At 45.7% G+C, this 27,509-nt stretch overlaps 1 protein-coding gene and 1 long non-coding RNA gene across 4 annotated transcripts; one reads left to right on the plus strand and one right to left on the minus strand.

Annotated features, from left to right (window-relative positions):
- Positions 1–297: 297 nt before the first annotated feature.
- Positions 298–12,401, minus strand: LOC127373993 (uncharacterized). Of its 2 annotated transcripts, XR_007886969.1 has the most exons (4): positions 10,128–12,401; positions 1,860–2,035; positions 1,258–1,343; positions 298–771 (listed from the first exon to the last, which is right to left on the minus strand). It is a non-coding gene; the product is annotated as an uncharacterized LOC127373993 (long non-coding RNA). The 2 variants fall into 2 exon arrangements; XR_007886968.1 differs by having other exon boundaries at positions 1,258–2,035.
- A 4,981-nt stretch (positions 12,402–17,382) lies between these two features.
- fgf18a (fibroblast growth factor 18a) lies at positions 17,383–26,558 on the plus strand. 2 transcript variants are annotated; one of them, XM_051418890.1, is made up of 5 exons: positions 17,383–19,025; positions 22,527–22,566; positions 22,746–22,923; positions 24,628–24,734; positions 24,887–26,558. In XM_051418890.1, exons 1-5 carry the CDS (start codon positions 18,994–18,996, stop codon positions 25,157–25,159), a joined length of 630 nt encoding a protein of 209 aa, XP_051274850.1. In that variant the 5' UTR covers positions 17,383–18,993; the 3' UTR covers positions 25,160–26,558. The 2 variants fall into 2 exon arrangements, with proteins under 2 accessions (XP_051274850.1, XP_051274849.1); XM_051418889.1 differs by having other exon boundaries at positions 17,388–19,025; positions 22,743–22,923.
- The last annotated feature ends 951 nt before the right edge of the window (positions 26,559–27,509 follow it).

The raw sequence follows: 27,509 nt of genomic DNA on the forward strand, positions 1-27,509 counted from the left end.
GCCGCGTGTGGAGAGCCGAGCCCAAATGTCACAAAGAAAACATGATACCAACTTAATAGGTCAGTATTGTCCAGAGAAAGGTCAGAGTGTTCCTTGGGCTCGGCCAGCCTTTTGAACCCAGGCTGGATGAGGACGTGTGTGTTGTGGCTGAACCAAGGTAGGGACATTCTTAAAAAGTCTCTCTCCCTGTCTTTCTCCCTCTGTAACGCAGACCTATGTCTCCAGGCTGATACAGCATCTGTGCTTTGTTAAACATATTACTGTTACGCAAGAATCTGGGGCAAAGAACAACAACACTTGCTAAATATTTTGTTTATTGAAGTTAAAAATGCATTCAATTGCGGTCATGAATCCTGCTTGAGATCCCTTCACTCTGATTAATCATGAAAACAAAGCAGCCTTTAAAAGGAAAATAAACCCAAGGCAGGCCACTGGTAGAGAAAGTGCCTTCGGTGTGTACCTGAGTAGGTTTGGACTTCGGCCAGAACCGGGCCAGGGAAGCAGGTCAGGGGGTGCTGTTCTGCGGGAGATCTGTTTGGAGTCTGCTCTGTGTGTGTTTTTGTGTTTAGCGCGGTTTAGTGAGTCTCCGATTTACAAACATTTAAGGCCCCGCTGCTGCGCTGTTTCATTTTTCATTTAGTCGCTGCCCAAGGCCATGTCCCAGATTGGAGACTGCTACACAGCACACCGCTGCGCTCTGCACCGAGCCGCTCCCCTCCTCATCGTCTGGTCTGGTCTGAGGAGATGAGGACCTGCCGGTGACCCCATAGCCTGCAACACACACACTCACATTCTTGCACATTTCTATATGCACGCTCACACACACATAAACCTAAAGTGGAAAGCAGACATATTTCTGCTCGTGCACAGAAACACACACAAGTGGGCCAAGAAAACACAGACAGATAGGCAGACAGAACCCACACATGTAGACAACATGCGGAACAAGCCGTCTAATTCCACTAATGCGAAAAAATCTGCAGAGACAGACAGGTATGACACACAAACACAAAGAGAGACATTACACACACTCTAGTGCACAGTTGTTCAGGAAGGTTTAACTCTAACACACATGCAGACAGTTACACATACACTGAAACACCTGATAACCAGTCACATGCATACTGTATAGTCTTGCATACACACACAGATGCATAACCATCACATTTGAAACCTACTCGCACCAAAACAGAAATACGTACACACAGAAACACACACATATACAGTAGGTACAAGTGTGTGCACACAAACACACACCTGTGGTTTTGGGCCAGCACACACAGAACTCTTTAGTCTTTGAGCTGTCTGTCCCACTTAAAGTGAGCGCTGCTTGTGAAGAGGACCTGACAGACAGAGAAAACACACACGCACACACACTGCGATGAGTACACTTCTGGAGCAGAAGACCTGACTAAGCTGAATTTCCCCCTGCTCCCCTTTCCTATTTTCCATCTGCCTCAGCGTAGGAGAACCTGTGTGGGGAAAAATAATGCCCACCATACACACGCCACGATTCACTTTCTCTGCTCTTACTGTGACACTCCTTTAAACACATACACACACAGACACACACACAAATCCACTCCGTCAATCTCTACAGTTTCCCTCTTCTTTATATTCACTGATTTCTTTCCATGCAGCCTCTCAGTATTCTGTCTTCACTCGTTCTCCCAATTTCCTCAACTCCAGCCTTATCTCTCTCCGGTACCCTATCTCCTCCATCAATCCTCCTCCCTCCATCCCTTTGTCGTTTCTGTGGTGCTGTGTGGTTGACCAACAGCCAGGGAGAGACAAGTGCAGGAGTGCCGGCCAAACTTGCCTGCCTCTCCGCCCAAATTACATGGGACAGTCCCAATTACCCTGTGGCCAACCAAAGCATTTCCTGGGTTAGCGCTGGTGACGCGTGCCCCCCCTTTGCTGTGGTTACAGGGGGTGTCATTAGATGCTTGTTTTACTGCAACCCCAAGAACGTGCCCGCCGGCCGCATCCACGCCACGGGAAGCACGACTGCAATGTTCCAATAACTCTGCCGAGCCTGATGGATGACAAATGGAAGAACGTTAGGGGTAATGCTGGAGCTTGTAGTAAATTCCTGCTGGCCAAGAGGGAGATGCAAAGAGAACATTGCAGGAAAAATAAGAAATTCTAGACAAGCTGCTTTGACTTCTGGGAAGCAGATAAGTGTAAGCTGTAATGTTTTGTGGAATTCAAAACACTGGCATTAAATAAAGAAAGCTTTTTAGACAGATTATCTCTGATACTATGCACGGTGTAAGGCACTGATATATTCTGAAAGGTGTGGTTTTCACAGCAATGCTGGACATTTGGCGAAACAGGTTGCAATAGATAATACAGCTGTCAGTGATACAAATTATAGGATTGAGAAGGAGGCAGACGGATGTTAAAGACAGTGTAAAAAGGAGGAAAAGTTATGTTTTTGATTTTAATGCATAAATACAGTAGGTGTTCATGGATACTTAAATGTAAGTGCATGTACATTAGTGAGGGTGCATGAGACATCTGGTGGAAAATAACTAAGACATAACTATTTATCTAGCAGCTTACTTAAGTAAAATGTTGACATTGCTTGAGTACTCCATGTTACTTTATACTTCTACTCCGCTGTTCCTTAGAAGACAATATTATACTTTTTACTCATCTACATTTATTTGACATTGACATTGCATATTATATTTTTATATACAAGCTTATAAAATATGATGGATTGTTATAGACTTAAATGGACCTGTACTTGTATAGCGCCTTTCTCGTCTTCCAACCACTCAAAGCGCTTTTACACTACATGCCACATTTGCACTTTCACACATATTCACACAGTGATGGCAAAGCCCAGAAACTAACTCATTCATACACATTCACAGCATCGGGAGCAATTTGGAGTTCAGTATCTTGCTCAAGGATACTTTGACATGTGGCAGGAGGAGCCGGGGATCGAACCAACAACCTTCCGATTAGGTGACAACCCGCTCTGCCTCTGCACCACAGTCGCCCCAAACAGCCCAAACATAGATCAAATTAGCTCCACCTCAATGAGCTAAAGCATTAAAACGCTGCTTACATGTTAGTTAATTAGAAATAATGATCCAATAATGGCATATATTTAATACTTGAAAAGGAAATTTGCTAATAGGACTTATGTTTTTTTTACTTAGAGTGTAGAAATGTATCTTGTACTGGAGTATTTTAACATTGTAGTGTTACTTAAAGATTTGAGCACTTCTTCCACCACCATTGCACGTGACACAGCACAGACGGTCTACAGTATGTCAGAGCAAAAATTGAAAACATAAACCAAATTTCCATTTTTTTTTTAAAAAGTAGAACCAAACAAAGGAGGGTGAGAGTAGGGGGAAGGACAGAAAAAGAGATGGATCTCATGGAGGAAAGTAGGCAAATGGAGAAGGGAAAGAGTAAGCGACTGACGCACAGAGCGGGATGATGGTTTGGAGGGGGTGTCTGGCGAGAGGCAGAGTGACGTAATGGATGAGAGGAGAGAGGGATTAGCAGGGTGACAGAGATGAAGGGATCCTCTCTGGTGTCACCTGTCCTCACTCTCACTCTGTCCATCATTCATCGGGAGCATCATGGGGCTCCGGAGTGTGTGTCAGCTGTGCATGCCAGCTGTGCGCAAGTGTACGTGTGTGTAATCAGTTTGTTTGCATACATTTTTTGTTTGTTTATGCACGTGTGTATTGTATGTATTAATATTCCCTCTGTCAATCTGTCAATATTAATGTGCACCATGTGTCTGTGTACAAAGTGTCTGTTTTACGTATGAAGTGTGTGTGTTTTGTATGTGTGTAGTGTGCGTCTACATGCAATGTGTCTACTTCTAGTTGCCCATCTGGTGCTGCTATGCTGTGCTGCTCAGCCAGCTCTCTAATAGCTCCAATAAGTCTGTGGTTTGCTGCCTCATACACACATGGACACATACACACACATACACAGATATGTACACACTGGCGCATGAATACACACACATACTTACACAGTTAACACAAACCTTTACACACATGCTCTCTCGCTGTTATTCTTCTTCCAAGAGAAAGAGGCCGAAAAATGACCATTTATTTACTTTGAGCTCTGGGGCTGCGGCAACACAGCCTGCCAGTACCAGCAAAAAAAAGAAAGAAAGAGTCAAAGAGCGAAACAGAGGAGGGAGTGGGAAGGCAAAAGGTAGGCGAACAACAGAAGAGGACAGAGGGAGGAGCGGTGGACGAACAAGAAAAGAATGAGCCAGAAGGAGGTTGAGAGAGGGGGAGAGAGTTTGCTGGTGGATGTGGAGTAGCGAGCTGTGGTTTGGTCCGGTGCAGCGTTTGGTTGTGTTACAGTCTGGCTGTGGCTTGTGTGGGTTGGGCTGAAACGAGCAGGGAAACAAACCCGGGCAAGAAAGTAGCTGAATTCACTTGGAGCACTTGAAAAAACACATTACAAGTGCTTAATAAACGTATCTTCCAAGCAATTTTCATCCACATTGAGGTTGTGCAAGTGTCTGATGAGACAAATTAAAGTTTGCCTCATACATTTCAAATATTTTGAAATAGCCTTATTTATGTTTGTCCAGGTCTGCTGGAGGGAGCACTCTGCCCTGCCCAGTCTGCTCCTGGCTCGGCCGTAGGTGCTCCGTTCAGTAGCAGAGTGTCTTTCCAGCTAGCAGGTCCACACTGGGTCCAGTTCCAACAAACTGAGAACTTATTTACATTCGGGGGGAAAAATATGCCTTTTCAAATATGCCTTACAAGTAACTTCTAGCCAGAGAAATATTTCTACACATGTAAACAGGACAAATTGTCAACTTAACTTTGACGTGATTCCCCTGGATGTGGTGGATTACGCTCAGATTCAAAGCCAGGTTGTTCCAGTTTATCCAACAAAACAGGTCTCTCTTCAACTAGATGTTTATTTGAATCCCCTTGGGAAACAGCAGGTGTTGCCAGTGTACACAAGCCTAACGTGGTTTGGGGAGTTTACTTTCGAGTGCAGACTACAGGTGCTTGTAGGAGTGCGTGCTGCACTGCTCAGAAGATAAGATGCTGAGATGGGAGGAGAACATGTGTCCCACAACCCCTAAGCAATATGGTCCGAGTCAGCACGGAGATACAGACAACCAGATTGACTGACTGACACACACACACATATACACATACACATACACAGAGAGTGTCTGTCTACTCCAAAGGCCAAGGTTGCCACAGTTACCTGCTCTCTGTTTCTGTTCCCTCTTCCGCTCTTTTTCATCCCTCTCTCTCCCTCCCTCGTCTTCTGTTAATCTGTTCCAGAGCATTGTGATCACATGGAAAAAAACATAGCAAGTGCACATATTTCCCCCTTAGCCAAGAGTGAAAAAAACACACACACAGGGGTGGGGGTGTGTGTGTGTGTGTGTGTGTGTGTGTGTGGGGGGGGTGTATGATGGGGAGAAGAAAAAAAAAGCGAAATAAACTGTTTATTCAAAGGCAGCGCTGAGCCCTTTTGTTGTGGTGGGGACCTGTCTTTTATTAGCAGCCTGAAAAGCCTTCAAAGGCTGGAAAGACAGAGGACATGCCAACAGACGAGTGTATACAAGGCAGAGGAGAGAGGAGGGGAACCGGGGAGATGGGAGAGAAAGGGGGGACGGTGAAGGGGACAGGGCAAAAAGGTTTAGAAGGAGGCAAACGAATGAAGTCTGGGGACATGAATGGGTAGAAAGGTCTCTGAGGGGGGCGGTGGAGGAGGTGATGGAGGGTTGAGAACTTGAGATTGTGCCACTGGCAGTGAGGACACAGAGCAAAGGCCAACGCAGAAGGAAAAAGGGGGTGCTGGGACAATTCCAGATGGACCATAATATGGGGAAACTGTTCAGAACTGTTCTCATATGTTTGCAGCTTTTTACACTGGCAGGACTTTCACAGAGTCTTGTAACTGATTTTGTCAGTGTGTGTGCATATGTGGCTGTTGGGGAGGTTAAGAGGAGAATGATGTTTTATATCAGATCTTGATAGTTTAAAAAAAAGTTCTGGCAAAGATTATTTGGTGTGTGTGTGTGTGTGTGTGTGTGTGTGTGTGTGTGTGTGTGTGTGTATACCTAAATCTGCACATAGTTGCATGTGTGAGTGTTTGTCAGCGTGCTGTGTGGTAGGTGTTTGTGTGCATAAACTTACATGTGTGAGGGAGATGGATGGATTTGGGGATAGCTTGGAGAGGAGACATTCCCTCATTGCGTAACTTCATCTCTCTTATCTCTGCTCTCAAAGCAAACTGTCAATGCTGCGTTCCCATCTCTCCCTCTCTCTCTCTCTCTCTCTCTCTCTCTCTCTCTCTCTCTCTCTCTCTCTCTCCTTCCCTCTCTTTCTCTCTCTCTTTCTGGATCAAGTAATCAGGGGCACAACCTTTTTGCTTTCCTCCCCACTCATCCTGCTTTCCATCTCATCTACTGAGTATTCAAGCTGTTTGTCTACTTTAGAAAAGTGCTGTTAACGTGATGTGGCCACTATGATCCAACCTTAAAACACTGTGTGTGTGTGTGTGTGTGTGTGTGTGTGTGTGTGTGTGTGTGTGTGTGTGTGTGTGCGTGCGTGCGTGCGTGCGTGCGTGCGTGCGTGCGTGCACATGTGTTCAAAAAATATGCTGATGGTATGAACCATATGTGTACATATGTGCATAATGCATGCAATCTATGTTAGTGTTTGCGTGTTGTGTGTATGCATGCGCTCGCCTGCGCACGGTGACCGCTCTTGAAGCCGAATCAAAGTGCTCTGCTTTCAATAAGAGTCACAATCAGCAAAGTGGCAGCAAGCAATGACATCACTGCAGCTGGGTCCCCAGCTGGAGCACAGAAAGGACTTTGGCAAGTGTGTGTGTGTGTTGTGTGTGTGTGTGTGTGTGTGTGTGTGTGTGAGAGAGTGAGTGAGTGTGTGTGGACGTATGTGTATAACAGAGTCAAAGACCAGTGTATGCATAGTTTATTTGTAATATGCATATTTCATGCAATTCGTAAACTCTGTGGCGGAGCAAAATGCAAGCAGGTCTGTGCCAATGTAGAACCTTTCTTCGAAGCGAAACACTGTGTGTGTGTGTGTGTGTGTGTGTGTGTGTGTGTGTGTGTGTATGGTGGCTGAGAGCATAAGTGAGATTTCCAACCTCAGTCGTCCCCATCAGTCTCTCTGCACATTCTGTGCCTTGTTTCTATTGGAGCAGACAGTGCTGCGGTGAGAAAAACAACAGGAATTTCATCTGTCATTGATTAAGCCCATTAACGGTGGTGTCTGATGTCTTTTACACTCATTCCACACACACCGACATGCAGCTGCACTCACCAACACACAAAGTTATACACACATACCCTGACTCCCCCCACACTGCACCGCTACCAAGACTACCATACAGTAACGGACACACCATGGAATATCATCAAGATCCACACCATTACTGTGTGTGTGTGTGTGTGTGTGTGTGTGTGTGTGTGTGTGTGTGTGTGTGTGTGTGTGTGTGTGTGTGCATGTGTGCGTGTGTGTGTGTGTGTGTGTGTGTGTGTGTGTGTGTGCGTGCGTGTGTGTGTGTGTGTGTGTGCGTGTAGGTGTGTGTGTGTGTGTGTGTGTGTGTGTGTGTGTGTGTGTGTGTCTGTGTCTGTGTGTATGTGTGTGTGTGTGTGTGTGTATGTCTGTGTAGGTGTGTGTGTGTGTGTGTGTGTCTGTGTGTGTGTGTGTCTGTGTGTATGTATGTGCGTGTAGGTGCGTGTGTGTGTGTGTGTGTGTGTGTGTGTGTGTGTATGTGTGTGTTTGTGTTGGGTGTGAATGGATTTTCACACGCTAAGTCATGCAAGCCGGAAAATACTGATCATAAACTTCCAACCAGCATGAGCAACCAACAACCCCACAGAGAGCCAACACACACACACACACACACACAAACAAACCATGCTCAGTAGCTTGTGCGTGGACGCGATTTACACACATACACACACACACACGTACACACTGTAAACTGCACTCATATGAACAAACCATGCTTTCAAACACACACACACACAGTCACTGAAAACACACTGCTACTGAGCATACCGCGCAACCAGACACTCCAAACTCACTAAACAAATGTCTGATGTTGTCACTCTGGTATTTACCACTCCACCACTGTCATTTTATAAGCCAGCCTCACTACTTTGAAAGTGCAAGCATTGTGATTTTAGCTGTGTGCTGAAAGTACAGCTCACATAATGTGACAGTTATTGGTTGAAAACAGAGTTGAAGTGCTACAATTCCACTACGTCGACATGGTTTACGTCTCACTGCAGAATGAAAACAAAGACGATTAGTGATCTACATGAACACCTGAAGTGTTGACGTAGATATTGTGGTTTTTTGGTCCGTTCAGTGCGGTTTCTATACAGCCCCAAAGTCAGTGTCACGTATATACTGACAACACCTCCCTGCAACCTCTCTCTGCCAAACAAGTATGGGGTTACAGAACAAATCTTAAGTCAAGGTCTGCTTACTAGATTCTTTGTAGAGCTTTCAACCACATCTCATGGGCTCGCTCAGCAGATGAAGATGGCTTCAGTCTTTAGGTGGTTGTATAAAGTATGAGGAGGGTCATTGTTCAGATATGGTCTTTGTCACTTATTGGCATCTACATGTCAACTGTCATGTTACTCAATCCACTGAGAAGATGGGATTGAAAGCTCAAGAAAAAGCTGGTAAATGGACCTTGAGTTAAGTATTTTTTGTTAAATGACTAGTTCCAAGTCCGGAATTAACTTTGCTGTTGGGGGATTTTTATATACGTTACGTGTCTAAATTACATTAGGGCTTAAAGTTATGCATAATTAAGGACATGGCCGCTTTGAGTGGCAGGTGGATGCTGTCACAGGCGGCTGTTTTTAGTAACCAGGCTTCATTCAGTCCACCTCAGCTCTGCCCACGCTCCACGTCTTTGCCCATTTTTGGATTAGACGGGAGCCGTCGGAGTCAGGACTTGCCAAGATGGCAATGGCCAGAGCCGACCACACTGAGCTTCTGAACTTTTCAGAAACCTATGGGTGACGTCAGAGAAAGCCCATTTTTAATTATAATGTCTATAAAACTTCCCACAGGTGTTCAGTTGTGAACTATGAAGGCCATAGCATATGATTCACATCATTTTCATGCTCATTAAACCATTCAGTGACCCCTTGTGCTCTTTGTAGAAGCATCTGCATCTGTTATGTTTCTCCATTCAGGTTTCTTTAACTTGTCACCCGTCTGTGTGTGGAAAATGTCAATTATCAGCTTCATAGGAATGTTCATACAACTTTGAGGCTTGAGTAAAGGAGTAGCATCTTAATTGCTGTGCAGCATTTGAGAATGTGTGGGAATATTTTTTTGGCTATAAGATAATTTAGCTGTGTATAATATGAGCTTGTTCTTTTCCATTTTCAGTGTTTTATCCAGTATGTAGTTGTTTGGGTATTTATAGTCTCTGAAGTTTCCTTTCACTTCGGTCAGCACAGTTCTCACAAGATCATTTGGGTCCAAAATAGTTCCCTTATAATAAAAATAATTTTCCTCCGACCAAGCTAAATACAGGCTATTGAGCTGAAGAGAATAATTTAACCAAATGGTTGTCTACCAGCTGTCACTACTTGATTCATTCTTTTTTTTTATTGCAGAAGCAAATGGAAGTTATGAATTACAAGATATAAAAATAGAGCTTTCAAAATTCATGAATTTATCGTGACTGCAAACCGTTTCAAAGCCCAAAAAATTATTATCTGCATCCCAAAATTAATATTGGCAAAGCTCTTTGCAAGAGCTCCAGTTAGTCATACTTTCATCAGTAGAAAAGAATAGAAAAGAACAGGGTAAAAACAGAGCTGAACAGAAAGCTTACAGCAGAACAGGAGAGGAGAGTGAAGCCAACAGCGGAGACCTGGGGGAACAGAGCAGTGATGAGGGACGGCTACCAGAGACACCCAGCAACTCACACAGCAACCCACACACACCAGTGCACATGGGCCATAAAAAATACACGATTATACACATAGATACACAGGCCAGGAAAGGGCACACGAGTGCACACACACACACACACGCACACACACACCAGGTCATGCTCGCAAGTACCTGCACACATCCCCACATACAACACACCTGTAGCGCACATGCATACACGTCTTTTTTTCCAGTACACATTGAACACATTAACTCGTGTTTGTTATCATGAATCCTTTCTTATCTGCGTTGTTTCCTCTCATCTTCCATCTCTGTCCTTCTTCTTCTATCAAATTCCAGAGGTCCATCACATTCCATATTTCCATCACAGGAGACAGCCCCACGGCCCTGCCGCTCTCCAGAAGTCCACAGCTCTGTCCAACACACCAGTCTGACTCCAGAATCCTGTCATGTGCTATAATTTAGCTCTTTCCAGAACACTTTACTTTCCCTCTGACTGTCACTTCCCATATATCACTGTCACTCAGCTCATCTGTCGGGGGTCTAGGAAAATGGCTAAGGGTGACTGGGCAGAGATGTCCTCAGATTCCTGTCTGAATTTTTCTTGGTTGTTTCCTCTGCTCATAACACACACACATACAGGCACACACAGACACACACATCTAACTTAAGTCTATATGATAAAGGGCAGAGGGGAAAGGCAGGTGGGTCTACATGGAGTGAGGTTGAAGAGAGGAAGGGAGAAAGTGATAGAAGCCAACAGAGAGTGTGAGTGAGTGGGAAAGGGCGTGAGAGAAGGAGAAAGAATGAGAATAAAACAACAGGCAAAGTGGGAGAGAAAAGGAGAGGGAGAAAGCCTCCGGAGTGCTTTTTTGCTCCAACGGGACAAAAGGTTACAGCATGACGGGGGTAGGTGTCAGGTGATGTGTGACAAGTCCAAATTAAAGATGACATAATGGCGGGGGCCCGGATGGGGTCCAAACTGGGGGCTGACTGAGACTGAAGGTGGGGGCAGACCTTGGCAACCAAGTTGAGCTGGGCCATGCTGGGCTGGGCTAGGCTGGGGCTGGGCAGCAGGGGGCTACCCTGCAGGCTCCTCCATATGGAACACGTTAGCCTAGCGATTGCTAATGAAATGCAGGCTGACGTCAGGCAGACACCCACCCATTGTTTTGCTGCTTAATTTGTTATAATATTTGTCTTACAAATGAGGATTTTGCCAGGACAGAGGAAGAATGAGAGGCTACAGCTGCAGATGAACAAAGGTGGGCAAAGGGCATTACAGTAAGAGCCCGACGTTTAAGCACCAAATGGGGTTTGAGCATTTGCTCAAACGGTAGAGAAAAGCTATGGGACTTAGCATAAGTGCTAACACAAGAAGAGCCTGGGCCTCAACTGTCTAAGTGGGAGGTATAGTGACCGGAGGACTAGCATGGGTGGGTGCGCTGGAAAGGGAGGAACTGCTCAGAGGCTCGGAGTATGTGTTAATTGCATATGGAAGTTTTTAGCGTAAACAAACACTTCTGCATTACTCAAAACTATTTGTTTAAGGAATGCATCATTCAGGATACTCCTGCAGCTGCCTGCCTGTTTTATGCATCCTCATTTTCACTCTTTCAGCAAGTGTTATTTTTCATAATTATTTCTCCCCCCCTCTCTCCCTCTCTAGGTCTCTCTTCCTCTCCTCCTTTCCTTTGAGCCCATTCAACCAGTATCCAACATACAACTCTTCCTAAAATAGGCTCAGTGGAGCAAGTTTAAGAATGCTTTTGTTATTCCAAAAGGAGTTGTGCAGTAATTGACCACCACCTGGGCATCTGGCAGAAGTCACAGTGAGCTGGAGAGAAGGGGATGCAGAGGGAGAGGAAGGAGCAGTGGATGGAAAGAATGAAAGAAATGACAAAATGGAGGTGAACAAATGGAGACTGAGGGAAGAAAAGAAAGGAAGAGAGATTAATGGAAGTGAGGGGGTGAATGATGGAAAGTGTGTGTGTGCTATGCCCCTCTCTCTCTCTCTTTCTCTCTCTGTCTCTCGCTCTCCCACTCTGACATGTCAATTCGAAGGTGCTTTATTGGCATGAGTAATGATGGGAGGTGTTGCCAGGGTAATTACATAGCACATTAAAGGGTTTCATAAACATTACAGTTCCTCCTCTGCCCGGTGGCAAGGCTAAAGGGGCAGGGAGAGGGAAAAAACAGAATGAGAGAAATGGACACAGTGAGAGGGAGCAGAAGCAGCACAAAGGAGAGTAGAGGGGAGGATGGAAGAGTAAAGGGCACTTACTGGAGAGGAGGGGGAGGTGTGGGAGGAGTGTGGAAGAGATGAACAGAAAAGATGACAGGAGTAGAGGTTACCATGATCATGGATTCCATCGCTGAGCGCCTGAACATGAAACAGGGAAGAAAAAAAAAAAAACATGCTGGATCAGCGTCCAACACAAGCCACAGCTGCAATTCACATCACTATGTATGGACAGCACTGGATAACTCTCTCTCTCTCTCTCTCTCTCTCTCTCTCCCTCCCTCACTCACACACACGCACACTGCAGCAATGAAACACACCTACACAACTTTGTGCACACCCTTGTTGACACAATCTTTGCATGTACTCTCAACCATTCACACTTTGGCCACAAATCCCACACACTCAGCTGTGCACAGTCTGTCACTGAGGGTCATGACACTCTCACTCAACCAAACACACACAACCACAAGGACCATAATTAAACAAACATCTACCCAGTCGCTGAGCGTTGCGTATTTATGTACAACCTCATTGGTCGAAAGCAATTAACTTCTTCTTCTCTGCCAATCAGTGTCAGACAGCATGCAGTGCCACTCCTGCAGTCAAACTCTCATCACACAGGACTTTCTTCTGTTTACCCCGTAGTGTTCTAGAATTGAATCTTTAGCTTTGTGCATTCAGATTTCAAATCAAATATTCAGATAGTCCCTGTTGTTGTTGAAATTTATTTCTGTCATTGGTTTAATTTTATTGGGATGGTGAGAACTTCTTGGCTCCTGCGCGAGGTTCTGTCATGGTTTCCTGATGATGCTGATATACGATCCAGGTGCATGAAGATGGTGCCTTCCAAGTTCAATGTCTTTATGTTTTTGTTTTTTTGCATACCACTTCATCAATGCAAAGTGTTCAAACTTCAACAAGCGGTCTTGCCAGATGGCACAGAGGTGAAGATGAGTCAGTCTTGCTGCTGGATTGCATATGTTGTTGGATCTAAGGTCAGTATTATGCGCTTTGTTAATCTGAAAGCCACTGAATAACTTCCATAAATAAATCCTTTCAAGTATTAGTTAAGCTAAGAAGGCAAGTGTAGCCTGAAGAACACGACTGCCGGGGCACGATTCACTCTGCAAAACCAGGCTCTGTCCTAACAGTGACAAACTAGATTGCATGAATAATTACCCTGACATGAGTCCAAAGCAGCATCAAACCCTCCAACTTGAAAGTGTCAAAGTAAAGTTATTCCCAGGCTTCAGCTGGGCTATGTATAGAGACAACAGCTGCAGTGGATTCTGGGAGGGAGGAGAGTAAACTTTCATATTCACTGGATTAATCTTGCTAAGCGAGAGAAGGGAGCAGGCTGTGCACCACCAACATCGCCGCTAATAAAAACAATATTTTGCTTTTCTCTTCATCTCAACCACGGCTCACTATCGCACAAACGGCTCTCCGCTAATTAATTCCTGCTCTTACTTAGTTGCAGCTGTCGATTCTCTCATCTCGCAGACGCGGACAAGTGGCGAACAGGTTCTCATTTCAAAGCCCGGCACACTGTACACATTCCTTGACTTTGCATGGGCCCCCCTGTCATCAAAGGGCCTTTATTAAGTGTCTCATACATTTACACATTGGGGAACAGTTTAAACTTGGCCCATGATTAACAGAGTAGGGATATCTATCCCAGAAACCAATGTTAGGCTGACATCTTAACATCTGATGTGAAGTTTAAGGTCTATGCCTGCAGGTATTAATCAAAGCCACAAGCCTCTCTCTCCCTCCATAGATCCCACATATACACAGGCCTGCTCCTCTGGTCCCTCCTTCCATCCAAACATATACAGCCCATACCTTATAGACAAAGCTAATTGGACACAATCCAATGCACTTGACACATCTAAGAACTCTAAATTTGTGCAGTGTGTCACCAGAATGATGGATTGCATTTATACAGTTCAAAGTTTTCACAGTGTCTAACACTTTAGAGCACACAGCGGGGGGATGATATCGCTTGCCTGCCAACTTGTCTTTGACTGCATCCAAACCAACGAATATCTCAACTCGACTCACACCTCTGCACACACACACACACACACACACACACACACACACACACACACACACACACACGACTGCCATAATGAGTCAACAACTGGCCCGCGGCTCAGAGCGCTCCAAGCTCTGCGTTAAGGTTCCACTCCAGTCACCCATAACATAGAGTCCACCATACCATGCCTCTCCTCCACGATGACCTTGGGGTCAGGCCAGAATGCCCTCATATAATGAGAGTGCTGTTTGGGGATTTGTTGGACTGTGATAGAGAAAGGGCAAGCACGCGCAATGCACCCTGGGTCTTTGTCTGGGTGCTGACGGTATTGACGAGCGCTGATCGATGTTAATTGCTAGACAGAATGGCCATATTGACCAGGCTCCCTGGATGAAGAAGCCTGCAGGCCCAGTCAAAGAGAGAGAGAGAGAGAGAGAGAGATACACAGAGAGAAAGCTACTGGGCCCAGACCTACAGCAGCTACAGGGCCCCAGACACACACACACACACACACACACGGGTCTCATTCACTTTAATGAGTCGAGAGAGGAGCACAAAGGCATAACGTCCATCAATGCCAAGTCTATTCAACACAACAGAGGGTATATGCAAAAAAAATAGGTGTCCTGGTGTGTGTGTCTTTGTGTGTGTGTTTGTGCACATGTGAGTGCATACACATGTGCATTTATGAATAATGTGTGTGGCAAAGTTGGTCTGCATGGAAGTACAATGGTTTTTTGAGTGTGGAGAAACGGGAAGGGGACATCCATGTATGTGAGGATGTGTGTACACACAAGTTTGTGTGTGTGTGTGTGTGTGTGTGTGTGTGTGTGTGTGTGTGTGTGTGTGTGTGTGTGTGTGTCTTAGCTAAGGATCAATAGACAGGAGCTGCAGAGGCAAAGACATGGGCAATCAATATGCTGGCTGCAAACAGAGGGAGGGACAGAGTGAGCAGATAAAAAACAGCCGGGGAGATTAAAGAGACAGATAGGGAGGAGAGAAAATGAATGAGAAAGAGTGATGTGACAGAAGGACAGAGAGAGGAAGAAAAGGCCTGGTTGGTTTTAAATCTTTTTTTTTTTTTTTTTTTACTTTATGCTTTTTGGATGAAGTACGTGAAAAGACTGTCAATTCCAAACCCAGGTAACATCTTGGTCGCATGAAATCCCACCTTCCTGAAATAGTCAAACATCTTCTGTCACCAACTCCACAGAAGGCGCAAGCTGTAAGTCATTTCTAAGACTCGCTTCAGGTACAGCTTTGCTTGGCAAAGAACCAATCATAGTTACAATTGAGGTTTGAATGTTTGAGCAACAACATGTTATTATAACTGTCTATGATTCCAGATGTGAATGGGGCTCAATTTAATTTTGTCCTTTATTTTCTTTTTGTATTTCAACCGAAACATGTTCATACTGCTGAGCCAGATACACTACATCTTGTGTCCCAGAAGAATCTTAGTGTAACATAAATTTTACAGATTTATAATGGGAGTAAGATTATCTCCGCACCAGGATCCTTTTGGAAAATCGACTACTATCTACAAATCTACTACTACTGTTAAAGCAGGCTTTTGTGAGCAGTAGGTGAATTGAGTTGGGCTCTTGTGCCTGTTATTTTCTACTCCACCATTGTACCAAGATGTGCTACAGTCCCTGTTCTGAACCCTTCCATCTGGGCTTAAGAGTACCAGACGGGCCCATACCTCACCACCAGAATGTGGTTCAAATCCCTCTCCACAACATTTACACTCGTGTCCCATGCAGCAGTGCGGTGAGCGGCGAAAAAAGCACCCAGACACAGGTGCAAAGACAGAGAGAGCCAGTAGTAGGAAAGAAGGCCAGAGGCTTGTCTATGGAGCATGACTGGAAAGGCATTCAACCACAGTACCCCTACCCAGCCCAGCTCAACCCTGTCCAGTTGCAGAAGTCTGTCTCTTTGTGTGTGTGTATGTGTGTGTGTGTGTGTGTGTGTGTGTGAGATATTTGAAAGTACAATGTTGAAAAGAATAAGCCTACACTTTGAGCCAAGATAACTGTCCCTGATGTATGAGGCCAACCCCCTCCCACCTCTATTACATACACACGTACAAATTTACTCTCTTTCCCTTTCTTCTCTCTCTCCCTCTCTCCCTCTGTGTGTGCACGCTTCTGTGTGTGTGTGTGTGTGTGTGTGTGTGTGTGTGTGTGTGCGTGTGCGTGTTGGTGTGTGTGTATGTGAGTGAATGAAAGGTATGGCAGGAGTGTTGTGTTGGCTTGGCTGACCGTCTGCGGTTGTGCGGCGGTGAGAGGGAGTTTTGGGAGCGCAGAGCGGGCGTTGCTGCCGAAATCCCTGAGAAATGTTCGTTTTGGATCCGTGTCCGTGCTTACATACCGCCCTCCCGACTGTCTCTCATTCTCCGTTTCATTTTTCCCTCTTAAGGTTTAACTTAAAAGTTATGAAATGGGGAGTCAAAATACATCACTTGAAAGCGCGGCGGCTCTGAAGGGTGTGTGTGTGCGCGCCCGTGTGTGCACTGCCCTCCACCCTCCATCCTGAGTGCGGGGCCACTGAGGCTGCAGTGGTGAGGTTATCTTCAGGGGAGATAATGGATGGCAAGGAGTTCGCTTGGGTTTTTTTTAAGACAGATGTTCACTTGACTAAGGCAGGTGTCTTTGTTTTTATGAAGAAAGTTTTTGCCACTTTCTCTTTCTGCCAGAGACACGTTCAAGAGCCCAACTCATTTCTTCTGAAATGCACTTTAAAGTCGTATTTTCTGGAAAGGAATTAATTCCTCCCGACAGCATGACATCATTTAAATTGTTTCCAATGTATTTTACTTGTTTCAGGAATTCCCACAAACAAATATCAGTAAATAACGCAGACTAATAGTCCAAAAGAAAATTGCCTGAATCGGGGAAATAATAGAGACAAGTTAGTTTGCATTGTAAACAAGTGAATTTATATCACCTCATTAGCAGATGTTTTTCACATAGAACGGAACACTTGTTAAAATTGATATTTTTGCAGTGTAAGTTGGGTCGCCATCGCATTGCGACTGACTAATCCCATTTTGATCCAATAAGTGTGCATGTGCGTGTGTGCGAGGCAGTGAGAGAGAGAGAGAGAGAGAGAGAGAGAGAGAGAGAGAGGGGAGAGAGAGAGAGGTGGGAGGGAGTGAGGAGAGGAGAGGAGAGGAGGGAGGGAGGATTGATCCGCGTCTGTTAAAATCTTGTTCTGGTTTTTCTTGGAGTGAGGTCTGTGCCTGCCGACGCGCCTCTCCTGTGCAGCCCCCAAGAGCTTTTTATGGAAGGAAACCTTGGAATTTTTGAAAGGGAGAAGGATCTGCATAACACTAGTGAAGTGGATAAAAAAAAACGCACGGCTGGGTTCTTTTTGCCTTCTCTCTTGCGTTTTCTCCTCTGGTGTCTGAATGAAACAGGAGGCAAACATAAGGGAAAGAGGCACGGTGCAGGTTCTGGACTGGGAGTCGATCTGTCAGTGTGATTTTGAGTAAACACGTTTCCAGTGCGCCCGCTTTAACTTTTATTTCTTCAAAAACTGGCGAGCTCGACTCCTCTCCTCTTGCACCGCGGAGTTCGTTTTTCTCGGAACGAAGAGACTTTCGTGTTTTTCCCCCTCCAGAGAAACTGCTTAAACTTTCTACGTTTAAAAAAATAAATAAAAAGATCGGATTGCATTTTCCCCCTTCAAACATTTTGGAGGTGATGTCATCGTGCTGTGTTTTGGCTGGTATTGTGTCGAGAGGGCGCAGGGAGGACTGCTGCAGCCAGGCGGTAACCAGCGGCTGAGGCAAGCGGGGAAGTCCGGAAAATCAGGTGCAAAGTGCGGCTGTTATTTCCTCGCTGTGTCGCGGGTGGCTGAGTCCGCCACCCAGTCACAGCTGTTCCCATCCTCTCCAGCCACCCCTCCCTCCCTCGTCTTTCTTTCCCATTTATTATCCCCTCCCATTCTCATTCAGCACTCTCCATATACCCCTCTGAGCTGGACCGCTCCGGGACCTTATCACCCTCTCTGTCGGACACTGTTGGTCGGTGTCACCTGAGCCACAGATCCGTTGAGTCAGCGTGGGGGCGCAGTCATGACCGAGGCTGCCCTGCATTACCCTGCGCCCGCAGAGCCCCCGTCTCCAGCTCGCCGTTTGTTCCATCAGCCAGCCCAGGTAGCCCACCTCCAACAGCTCCTGACCCTGCTCTGCTGGGACTAAACCTGCCTCCTGGTCCTGCCTGTGCCGGAACAAACACTCCACTACTTTCTTTTATCATCTCATCCATTGCAGAAATCATTGTGGAGACCCCAAGCTTACTGTTGCGCTGAAACGTTACGCATTGGATTACGCACGCACTGCATCTGTCCACGGGGCCGAGCATCACTCTGAGGGTCAGCGAGGTCGATTGGAGTTGGTTATCTGTGACGCGTGAGCGCGCTTTCACCTGTTCCTCTCCTTGTCGGGAACGCGCAGCCTTTAAAACCCTAACCTTCCCCCTTTGCTCCCCCGCCCTTCCGTCTCTCCACCGGTCTGGACAGCTGTTAGAGGTTGCCCGGCGGTCACAGTGGCACAGTTACCCCTGCCTCGCACCCCACACTGTCCGTACCCACGCCGGGAGAACCGGGGCACGCCGCCGCCGATGCCAACGGGAGTGTCCGCTGACTCTTTGACTCTGCACAACATCCAGCGGATTCAAAACACAGAGGGGAACTCTCCGGACTGTCGGACTGGCTCAGACCAAGCGAGGAGACTGTCTCTGGGCCAAGTTCCATAGTGGAGGGGGGAAGCAATGTGGTCCCTTCTTTCCACGCTGACCGTCTTGTAAGTCACTTTTATCACTTTATCATGTTATAATCGTATTTATCCACTCAGGGCATATCTCTTTCTGCAGTTGTTTAAACTAGTTTCATGACGGGTCTGAATACAGATGAAGATGATGGAGAGGAAGGCTGCAGTGTCTAACGATTACATCACTCCTCATCAGTCCCCACAGAAAACATGCCATGGAAGGCCCTGTTTTGATTGGCTGACAGTTCAGGGTCACTGGGTCAGAGTCAGGGCCCTGTTACTCATAAAACCTGCCATAAACATCTCCATCACCATCTGCACTTACTTCAGGGATTGCCAAGCTGGCTTAGAAAAGGCCATTTTCCCATCGCCAAGAAAATGCTCTTTTTTCCCCTATTGAAAATATTTCAGAAGTTGAGTCAAATAACAACGGCTTTATCTAGTGGGATAGGAAAATGATAAAGTGCCAAGAGCAAATCTAGGGGAGGAGGATGCAGACTCAGGGGGCTTGAGTTTGCCCATTTGAGGTGTGTCTTGTTAAAAGCCAAGGGATTTATTTTTCTTTCTTTGTGTCGGCTGTACTTCTCCCAGATGGCAGTCATCTCCAGATACTTCTCATTCCTCACACAACCTGGACAGGGTGTGTGCCTCTGCTGCTGCTGGTGTCTGCCTGACTTTCTTTCTCTTTGTGTATGTCTCCCTCACACTCTCTCCACTTACCCACCTAACTGCCTACATCTGTCTTGCTGTCTTGCCTATACCCCATTTTTCCACAGATACTTGCTCAGATAAAAAGTATGAATTAATAACTGATGAATGATGGCGCCCCTGGCAGTATCTGAGGAGGAGCACTGTTTAGTCTGCTGGTTTTAGTTTAGGTATTTCAGAGCCAGTCATCTCTCCATTCATTTCCTTCTTGCCCATCAGTTTAACCACAGCCACTTTTCACTTCATCCGTGCTGTTTTACCAACTTGATCATACAAAGTCTTCAGCCAGTGAGAAAAGGGCCTTTTGCCACAACAACCTGTTACTGCTATTCTCCTAAAGCCCCAGCTCCATGTTGAGGCCCTCTGCTTCCCTAACCATGGCTCCACCATAGGCCCTATTACTGCTGATACCACTCACACGCCCACTAGCCTAACCACTATTCTTCACCGAGGCCCACTGCTGAACATCTGAAACTCTTGCACCGTGCCGAAGCCCACTGCTCCAGTGTTGGCCTACCACGCTAACCACTGCTACACACAGCTGAAACCGCCGCTCTGTGCTGAGTCCCACCAGGCCGACCGCTCTCACTCCACGCTGCTGCCCAGTCCTCGGTGCTGAGGCCTGCTAGTCTAACCGCAGCCTCCATATGGTAGATCTGCTGGGACGCAGGTTTATGATGTCAGACCCGTGCTTGTTTTGGCAGGTTGCCAAGGCGCACCGGGCTTTCCCTCTCTCCATACCTCCTTCTGTCTTTACTCTACCCCAACTTTTAGTCAGGCGCTCTCTTATTCTCTCGTTTTCTCATCCCTCCCCCACCCCGGACTGATCCTGTCTCCCTCTTTCCTCTCTCCTTCTATTTCTCTCTGTGGCTGGCATAATATGGAGTGTCTGTGGTTTTTGTGGGAGCAGGAGAATCCAGTGCCGAGGCACTTTTCCTGCAGTGTCCTCGGCGGCAGTGCAGCTGTGGTGTTTTAACAGCTGAGAGTCCTCACAATGCACAGGCGCTCAGGTTTTTTCGTCTGCGCAGGCAAAATGTTAGGGCCAAAACTCTACTGCATTGCCCGGGATATCTGTATCTATTAGAATGGCTCAAGGGCCAACACACCAGCTATGGGAAAGAAATGTTGAAAAATAGGGAAAGGAAGCAAGATGGTATATGTGCTTGCGTGTGTGTGAGTCAGGAGGCAGTGACATGTGTTACGATGTGCATGAGTTGAAACCCCCCCCCTTTCCTCTTTCATTCCCATATTTATCTTTTGTCTACTTCTCACGCCAGACCACACTCTGTGGTTGCACTACTGTCTCTCGTTTTGCAACTTTTCTTCTCCGTCCTTCAATATGTAACGTTACTCTTTTTTTGACCCTCTGTCCTCCAACTCCTACAACTGTGCATCAGCCCATTCTTTCTGATTTTATCTCTCACCTCTTTTATTATATGTCAGCCTTCTCTTGCTTCATCCCCCCTCTATTTATTCTTACATCACTGTCCTCTGTCCTGTCCTCTCCCTATCCCTTTGTGTACTTTTCAGTCTACCTCTCTCTCCTCGCTATCTCCCTCTCTCAGCAGCGCGTATGTCTTTGCTTTGGCCCAGCTGTCAGCTGCCTGCTCCTCCTGTACACACACATACACCCTGCACACATCTGCACATCTGTGTGCATGCCCATGACACTGTGGAGGAGTCACCCTGCTAACCCCAAATATAAAGGAAGATGGGAGGCAGAGAACTATAGGAGAAAGGTAGAGTGGACAGAGAGACAGGGAGGGAGAGATAAGGTAGAGTAGAGATAGGGAGGACACCAAGTCAGAGAGAGAGAGAGAGAGAGTGGAGCAGAGAGAGAAGAGGCATGCAGAGAGATAGCAAAAGATGAGGTGGGGAAAGATGAAATTCGTAGAATTGTTTTTCAGCCCACACACTTGGTTCTGAACTTCATCAAGTCTTCAGCCACTAAATTAGAGCAGTTCAAGGACTGCCAGAGAAGATTTTGCGCAACACAAACACTCCCTTACTAAAGCTGTAAATAACATTTGTTACATCCAAGGTCAAGGTCTAAACTTCAATTAAGTAATGTGATAAAGTGAGAAGAATTTTAATTGTAACTGCAACCAGCTGTTTCAATCAAACATGTCTCAACAGTCCAGATAGTCAGAAGGAAAGTAGGTAATAAGAAATAATGCATAAAGGTTATATTTTCATACAGACAATACACATTAATTCTGCATGCATCACCACGATTACTCCCCACCAGTTGATTCCTCAATAAATCATCTTTCCACACGTTTTGGTAGCTCATGTTCTCACTTATTCATAGCATCTCTAAATGTAACCACAGTCCATTGCTCTCCAAAGCCACATCACAGTGGAGTGTACACCTGTAGTCCAGCCCAGCTGTCTACATACACAGAGCAGCCAAATAAGTCAGCCGGTTCCCTTAGATGTCCAAACCAAAACATGTTCTAGTTGTCTCGGCATGTTTGCCATTTTGCCACGGTCCATTCGGGTCATTTGCAGGCCAGATTTTGGTGTGGCGTAAGTCACCAACAGGTCAGAAAGTGGGTTTGTACAGAAAGCTACTAGCGTAACAATAAACACTGCTCTGGGTGTTGTCTGTCTGCCGATCCTTGGACATTTGCCTGTCTGTATGTCAAGTCGCTGTGCCAGCCACACACCCAGCAGTGTGAGTAATCACCCAATAAGGGAAAGAAATGTTGAACAAAAAGAACGGCAGAGAAGAAAGAGATGGAAATGATGGTGTCCCGCATGACTCTTCCAACATTCAGTGTTCCTGACATATTTCTAAACTCATCTGTTTCTATTTTTTTCTAGATGTATCCAGATGTTGCTGGTGATGTGCAATCCATTACAGGTGAGAGTCTGCGTGTATGACAAAGAGCAATCATGCAGTATAAAAGTCAAGTTATATATTGGTAGTATGTGTAGTTTCTTTAAGCCTTTTTATGACTCTCTGTTTCTGTATGTGTGTGTGTCTGTGTGTGTGCCAACCTGGGTGTGTGTCTGCCTTGGTGTGTGTGTGTATTCCAGCAGGTACTTGGTGTGGATGGGGTCAACTTCAGCGTGCATGTGGAGAACCAGACGCAGGTGCGAGACACCATGAGTCGGCGACACCACCGGGTCTACCAGCTCTATAGCCGCACCAGCGGCAAACACGTCCAGGTGCTGGGACGCAGGATCAGTGCTCGAGGAGAAGATGGAGACAAATATGGTAAGACACACACACACACAGTAGACCACAGGCAAACACTTTGGTACAGATGCTTACTTGCACACACACATGCACATTCACACCAAGTAACGGCTGCAAGTACAAAGACTTGAAGGTTGACCAAGTGCATGCATGAACGGATACAGAATGCATCTGTGCAGGCACAATCACAAAAGCACACACACATGCCTCCCCAGGCTTTAGCAGAGGGGCAGTGGAGCTTGTCTTGGGAGTACAAAGACCTCATCGACTGGCTGCTGACTCAATGATTCACAAGAGAGCAAAAGAAAGAAAGAGAGAGAGAGAGAGAGAAGGTGTTAGCAAAAAAAAGTGTGAGTTAGCGGGAGAAGCCTGGCAGGTAGAGTGTCGGACCGAGTGTTAGAAACTCATCTCCTTCATCGATCCCTCCATTGATTTCTCATCCTCCCTGTTGTCTCCTCTGGATTTAAAACAGCAGGCTTCCTCTCCCTCCCTCCCTCCCTCCATCCTCTAACACTCTTTCTGTCCATCCCCCACTCCTTCTTCCTCTCCACCTTTCTCAGTCTGTAATGATGTCTAACCCATTCTTAAACCACACACAGAATCAATGGGCAGAAGAAAGCCAAGCCATAAAGCTGGAGTTCAGATTTCTGTGTTCTCCAGCAGTGGCTCACATTGCACATCCCATCCATTGACAAACATGTCAGGCTGCTAACTGCTGCCACTTCAAGCCATAGATGGGACCACAGATGCAAAAGCATGTCTGTTTACTGACAAATACCACTCCTAAGCTGAACTATCCACCCGAAACTGACCACCTATGGCGATGAGGTATATTGCACAGAGTAACCAAGAGCAGAAAGAGGAGAAATAAAGCAAAGAAGGGGCGGGTGCAGGAAGGTATAAACATGAAGCGAAAGAGCAGAAGGGAGACGAGAGGAGAGTTGGGGGAAGAGAGAGGAAGAGGGCAAGAGGGAGGGAGGTATTGATTTCTCTTGACCCCTTTGTTGACTAAGGTCATGTAGGAACCATTTTAGGGATTTATTTTTAAACAGGCACAAGCGCTCTCTGAAGATGTGTAGACGGTGAAGCGGTATTGCCTGGAAGGATGAACATGCATACACCTGCACACATACAAACACACTGAGGTACACGCGCACATGCAAACACCTTAAAACAACAGTATCGCAGACACTCAGTCTGAGTGTTCTCCCGCTCCTCTCGGCCCACCGTGCTCCGTCTACTCTTGGCTGTTATCTTTTTTACGAGGCCCATTTGTGGTCAGCAGCCTCACATCCATGTGTGTGACCGCGCTTATCTGACAACCATCTGTCCGGCCAGAGACATTTACATCTGTCTGTGATTTATCAGCACATTTAATAGCAACTATGAATCCTAAAACTGTGATTCAATTTGAATGCCTTATCTGGTTTAAAGCCAGATCTGATTTAATGGTGGCTGGTAATCTGTGCAATTAGTGTCACACTACTTGGCAGTGGGTTTGTTGATGTTAGCTTGAATGTTGTTCTTTGCTATGGCAAGTAATCTCACACAACATAACACTAAGTGAGGTCTAACTTTGTGTTACTTTTATCTTTATACCTCTAATATTTGTGTGATACCACTTAATAAAACTTTGAAATCTTGTAAACACAACATACTGTATTTCTCTGCATTGCCTGTGGCTCTAATGTCTGTCTGTCCCTCTGTCTGTCCCTTCACAAGCCCAGCTCGTAGTGGAGGCCGACACCTTTGGTAGCCAGGTGAGAATCCGGGGCAAAGAAACCAATTTCTACCTGTGCATGAACCGGCGTGGCAAGCTGGTAGGAAAGGTGAGACTTCTTTCTTTTAGAGACATGTTCATCAAGAATATATTTGTGTCTTACAGTTTCCTGACCAGCCTCTCTTTGTTTCTCCCAATGTGTGTGTGTGTGTGTGTGTGTGTGTGTGTGTGTGTGTACCTGTGGTTTCTCTGCTCCCTCAGAAGGCCAGTAATCGAAGCGCAGACTGCGTCTTTGTGGAAAAGGTTCTGGAAAACCACTACACAGCTCTGATGTCAGCGCGTTACTCAGGCTGGTATGTGGGCTTCACTAAAAGAGGCCGTCCTCGCCGGGGCCCCCACACGCTGCCCAACCAGCAGGACGTACACTTCATGAAGCGCTTCCCACCTGGGGAGCAGCCAGACCTCACCACACCCTTCCGTTTCACCACCGTCAGCAAGCGGGGCAAAAAGGCGCGCGCTACTGGTCCCCGCTAGTAGAGGCTAACGCTATCACCCACTGTCTTGTCATCCAAAGCCTTGACCTGAGCCTGCCAATGGCTAACCCAGTCATCTCTTCTGTCACACACGACTGAACACCTCCCTTTGCTGGGACAAACATTGACCACAAACTTGATGAATCATTCATGTGGTTTAGCTTTACACCTACTAATTTGCCACTACAGTCCCCAAGTTAGTGATCATTCCTCAGTTTTAGTTCCCTTACTGGACCAACCTGACCATCTCTGGAAGCGCTGTTGACTTAGTCTGCTTCCCTTCATAGGCCAGAAATACTGACAGGAAACCTGAAGGCCAGCCAGAGTCCCAGGCTCTACGAAGGCCTTTATTCCGCAACCACAAAAACCACAAGGCCTACATGTCTCCTGTTCTGGAGCAGCTGGACAATGTCAAGTATGGGATTACAACTGGACCAAACAGAGAGAACAAGGTCGGGAAAGACTGACTGAACAAGAGAGTGGGTGCTTAGCCTACGGATAAAGGGAACAGGAAGGAGTGGACAGGAAAACGGCGAAGTGGACAAAGGGACTGAGTGATCTGCACAGATCAAATGGACCAATAATGGATTGTTGACATGTGACGCACTTATTTGTCTCACTGCTAAATTGGTGGGAACATGAGACTGTTGGATGGATGGAAGCATGGATGACGAAAGGATGAATGAGGGAATGACCAATAAGCGACTTACTGAATAAGTGCTTGTAAGAAGAGGAAGACGAGGAAATATATGTAGGAGTGTGTGTGCGTATGTGTGTGTCTGAGTGAGTGCACCAACAACCATGAGTGAAGCTGGATCACAAGGGATTCTGGAAAGGGACCATCCAGTCCCTGCATGAACCCGTGACAACTCACCGCAGGGACTGAAGCTTTAGGAACTAGAATGTATAAAAACCAAGCTGCACCAAAAACAGCCAATCACCGTAAACCAAACCAACGACCGACCAAAGACAACTGGAGACCTTTTTCATGACTCCTCCCCACGCCCTGCCCCCCGAGGACACTACACCCTCAGCTTATAGGTGCAGAGGGTGACAAGCGCAGGGGCGAGCACGGCGGGGAGGGTGCCTTGTCGATTAGCATTGCTATAGAAACGACCCAGGGGATGATGCTCCTGTGCGATACCGTGGATACAGAATGCTGCTACCAGGACATTCAGTGGAACCAACCAAAGTCTCATGCATACACACAGGAGAAAAAATATTAAAGGGAACAATTTATTGAAAGTTATATATATTATATATATAAAAGAAGACAGAAACCCTAAATAAGCAATCTTACTATGATGGTTACTATAATTATTACGATAAAATTATTTCATTTATTTATTTCAGCTCTGTGTGCAGCAGTCTTTCTTGACTCAGTAAACCTTACAGAAACATTTCCTGTCTCCCGTTCTCTTTAAACTGATTCTTCACATGCTTTTTTTTTTGTCTGTCAAGGGATATATTGTAGAAAGAGAGAAAGTTCACCTTGGCTTCAGAGGTTAGCTACAGAGGTTGGCTTCAGTGCTCAATTGGACTCGACAAAAAATTAATTGGCAACAATTTTGACAATTGTTTGACATCTATCAAGCAAAAAGCCCGAAATTAGCTCGCAATGTGAGTGTTTGGTGATTTTCTGTGTTTTATATCATTCTAAATTGAAATTCTTTGGGTTTTGACTGAAAACAAGCAATCTGAAGACATTTCCTTGGGCTCTGAGAAATTGTTATACAGATAGGTTTGGGCGATATGATGATATATAGCCTGAAACAATATACATTTGTGTATTATGTTTCTAGTGGGCAATATTGCCATCAGTCATTTTGCAGACTAATTTATGGAAATATTGAGTTTTTGCATCAAAGTATCTTAACTTTTTAGGTATTTAATTCTCATATGTCAAGATATATATATATATATACATATCAAAATTTTGATGAAAAATTACATAGCTTGATAGATCTGATCCATATTTCCAACTCTTATTTATTTTATAATTCTCTGGCATATTATAGGCAAAATGAAAAATTGAAAGAATAATAGACTGCCTAATCACTAATGAAAGTTACTTAGTTACAGCCTTAGTTGGCTTCAACATTGTTTGTGCACATAATAGATTTGAAAATGTTCTCTGAGAAGTATCAAGGGCCAATAGAAGATTGTCATGCAAAGGCAAGAACTTAACTATCTTTCTCCAACCAGTAGCCACTGCAAAACTATAAATTCTGCATTTCTCACAAAAATTCATTGTACAAAGTAGAAAAGGTTCTTCGTCCTGTGCAACACTAGAAAATTAAACCCACAGGTTTCTACGTTTGCAATGTGCAAGAAGAACAGATTGTGTACTT

Source organism: Dicentrarchus labrax, unplaced genomic scaffold (assembly GCF_905237075.1).
Source record: "Dicentrarchus labrax unplaced genomic scaffold, dlabrax2021, whole genome shotgun sequence".
In the NCBI taxonomy this organism is placed as follows: domain Eukaryota; kingdom Metazoa; phylum Chordata; class Actinopteri; family Moronidae; genus Dicentrarchus; species Dicentrarchus labrax.

Excerpts from the sequence above, each read along its gene's own strand:
- fgf18a (XM_051418889.1), top strand. The coding sequence starts at position 18,994 with ATGTGGTCCCTTCTTTCCACGCTGACCGTCTT. Across the intron at positions 19,026-22,526 it reads CTTTCCACGCTGACCGTCTT|ATGTATCCAGATGTTGCTGG; the intron begins GTAAGTCACTTT and ends ATTTTTTTCTAG. Across the intron at positions 22,567-22,742 it reads TGATGTGCAATCCATTACAG|CAGGTACTTGGTGTGGATGG; the intron begins GTGAGAGTCTGC and ends TGTGTATTCCAG.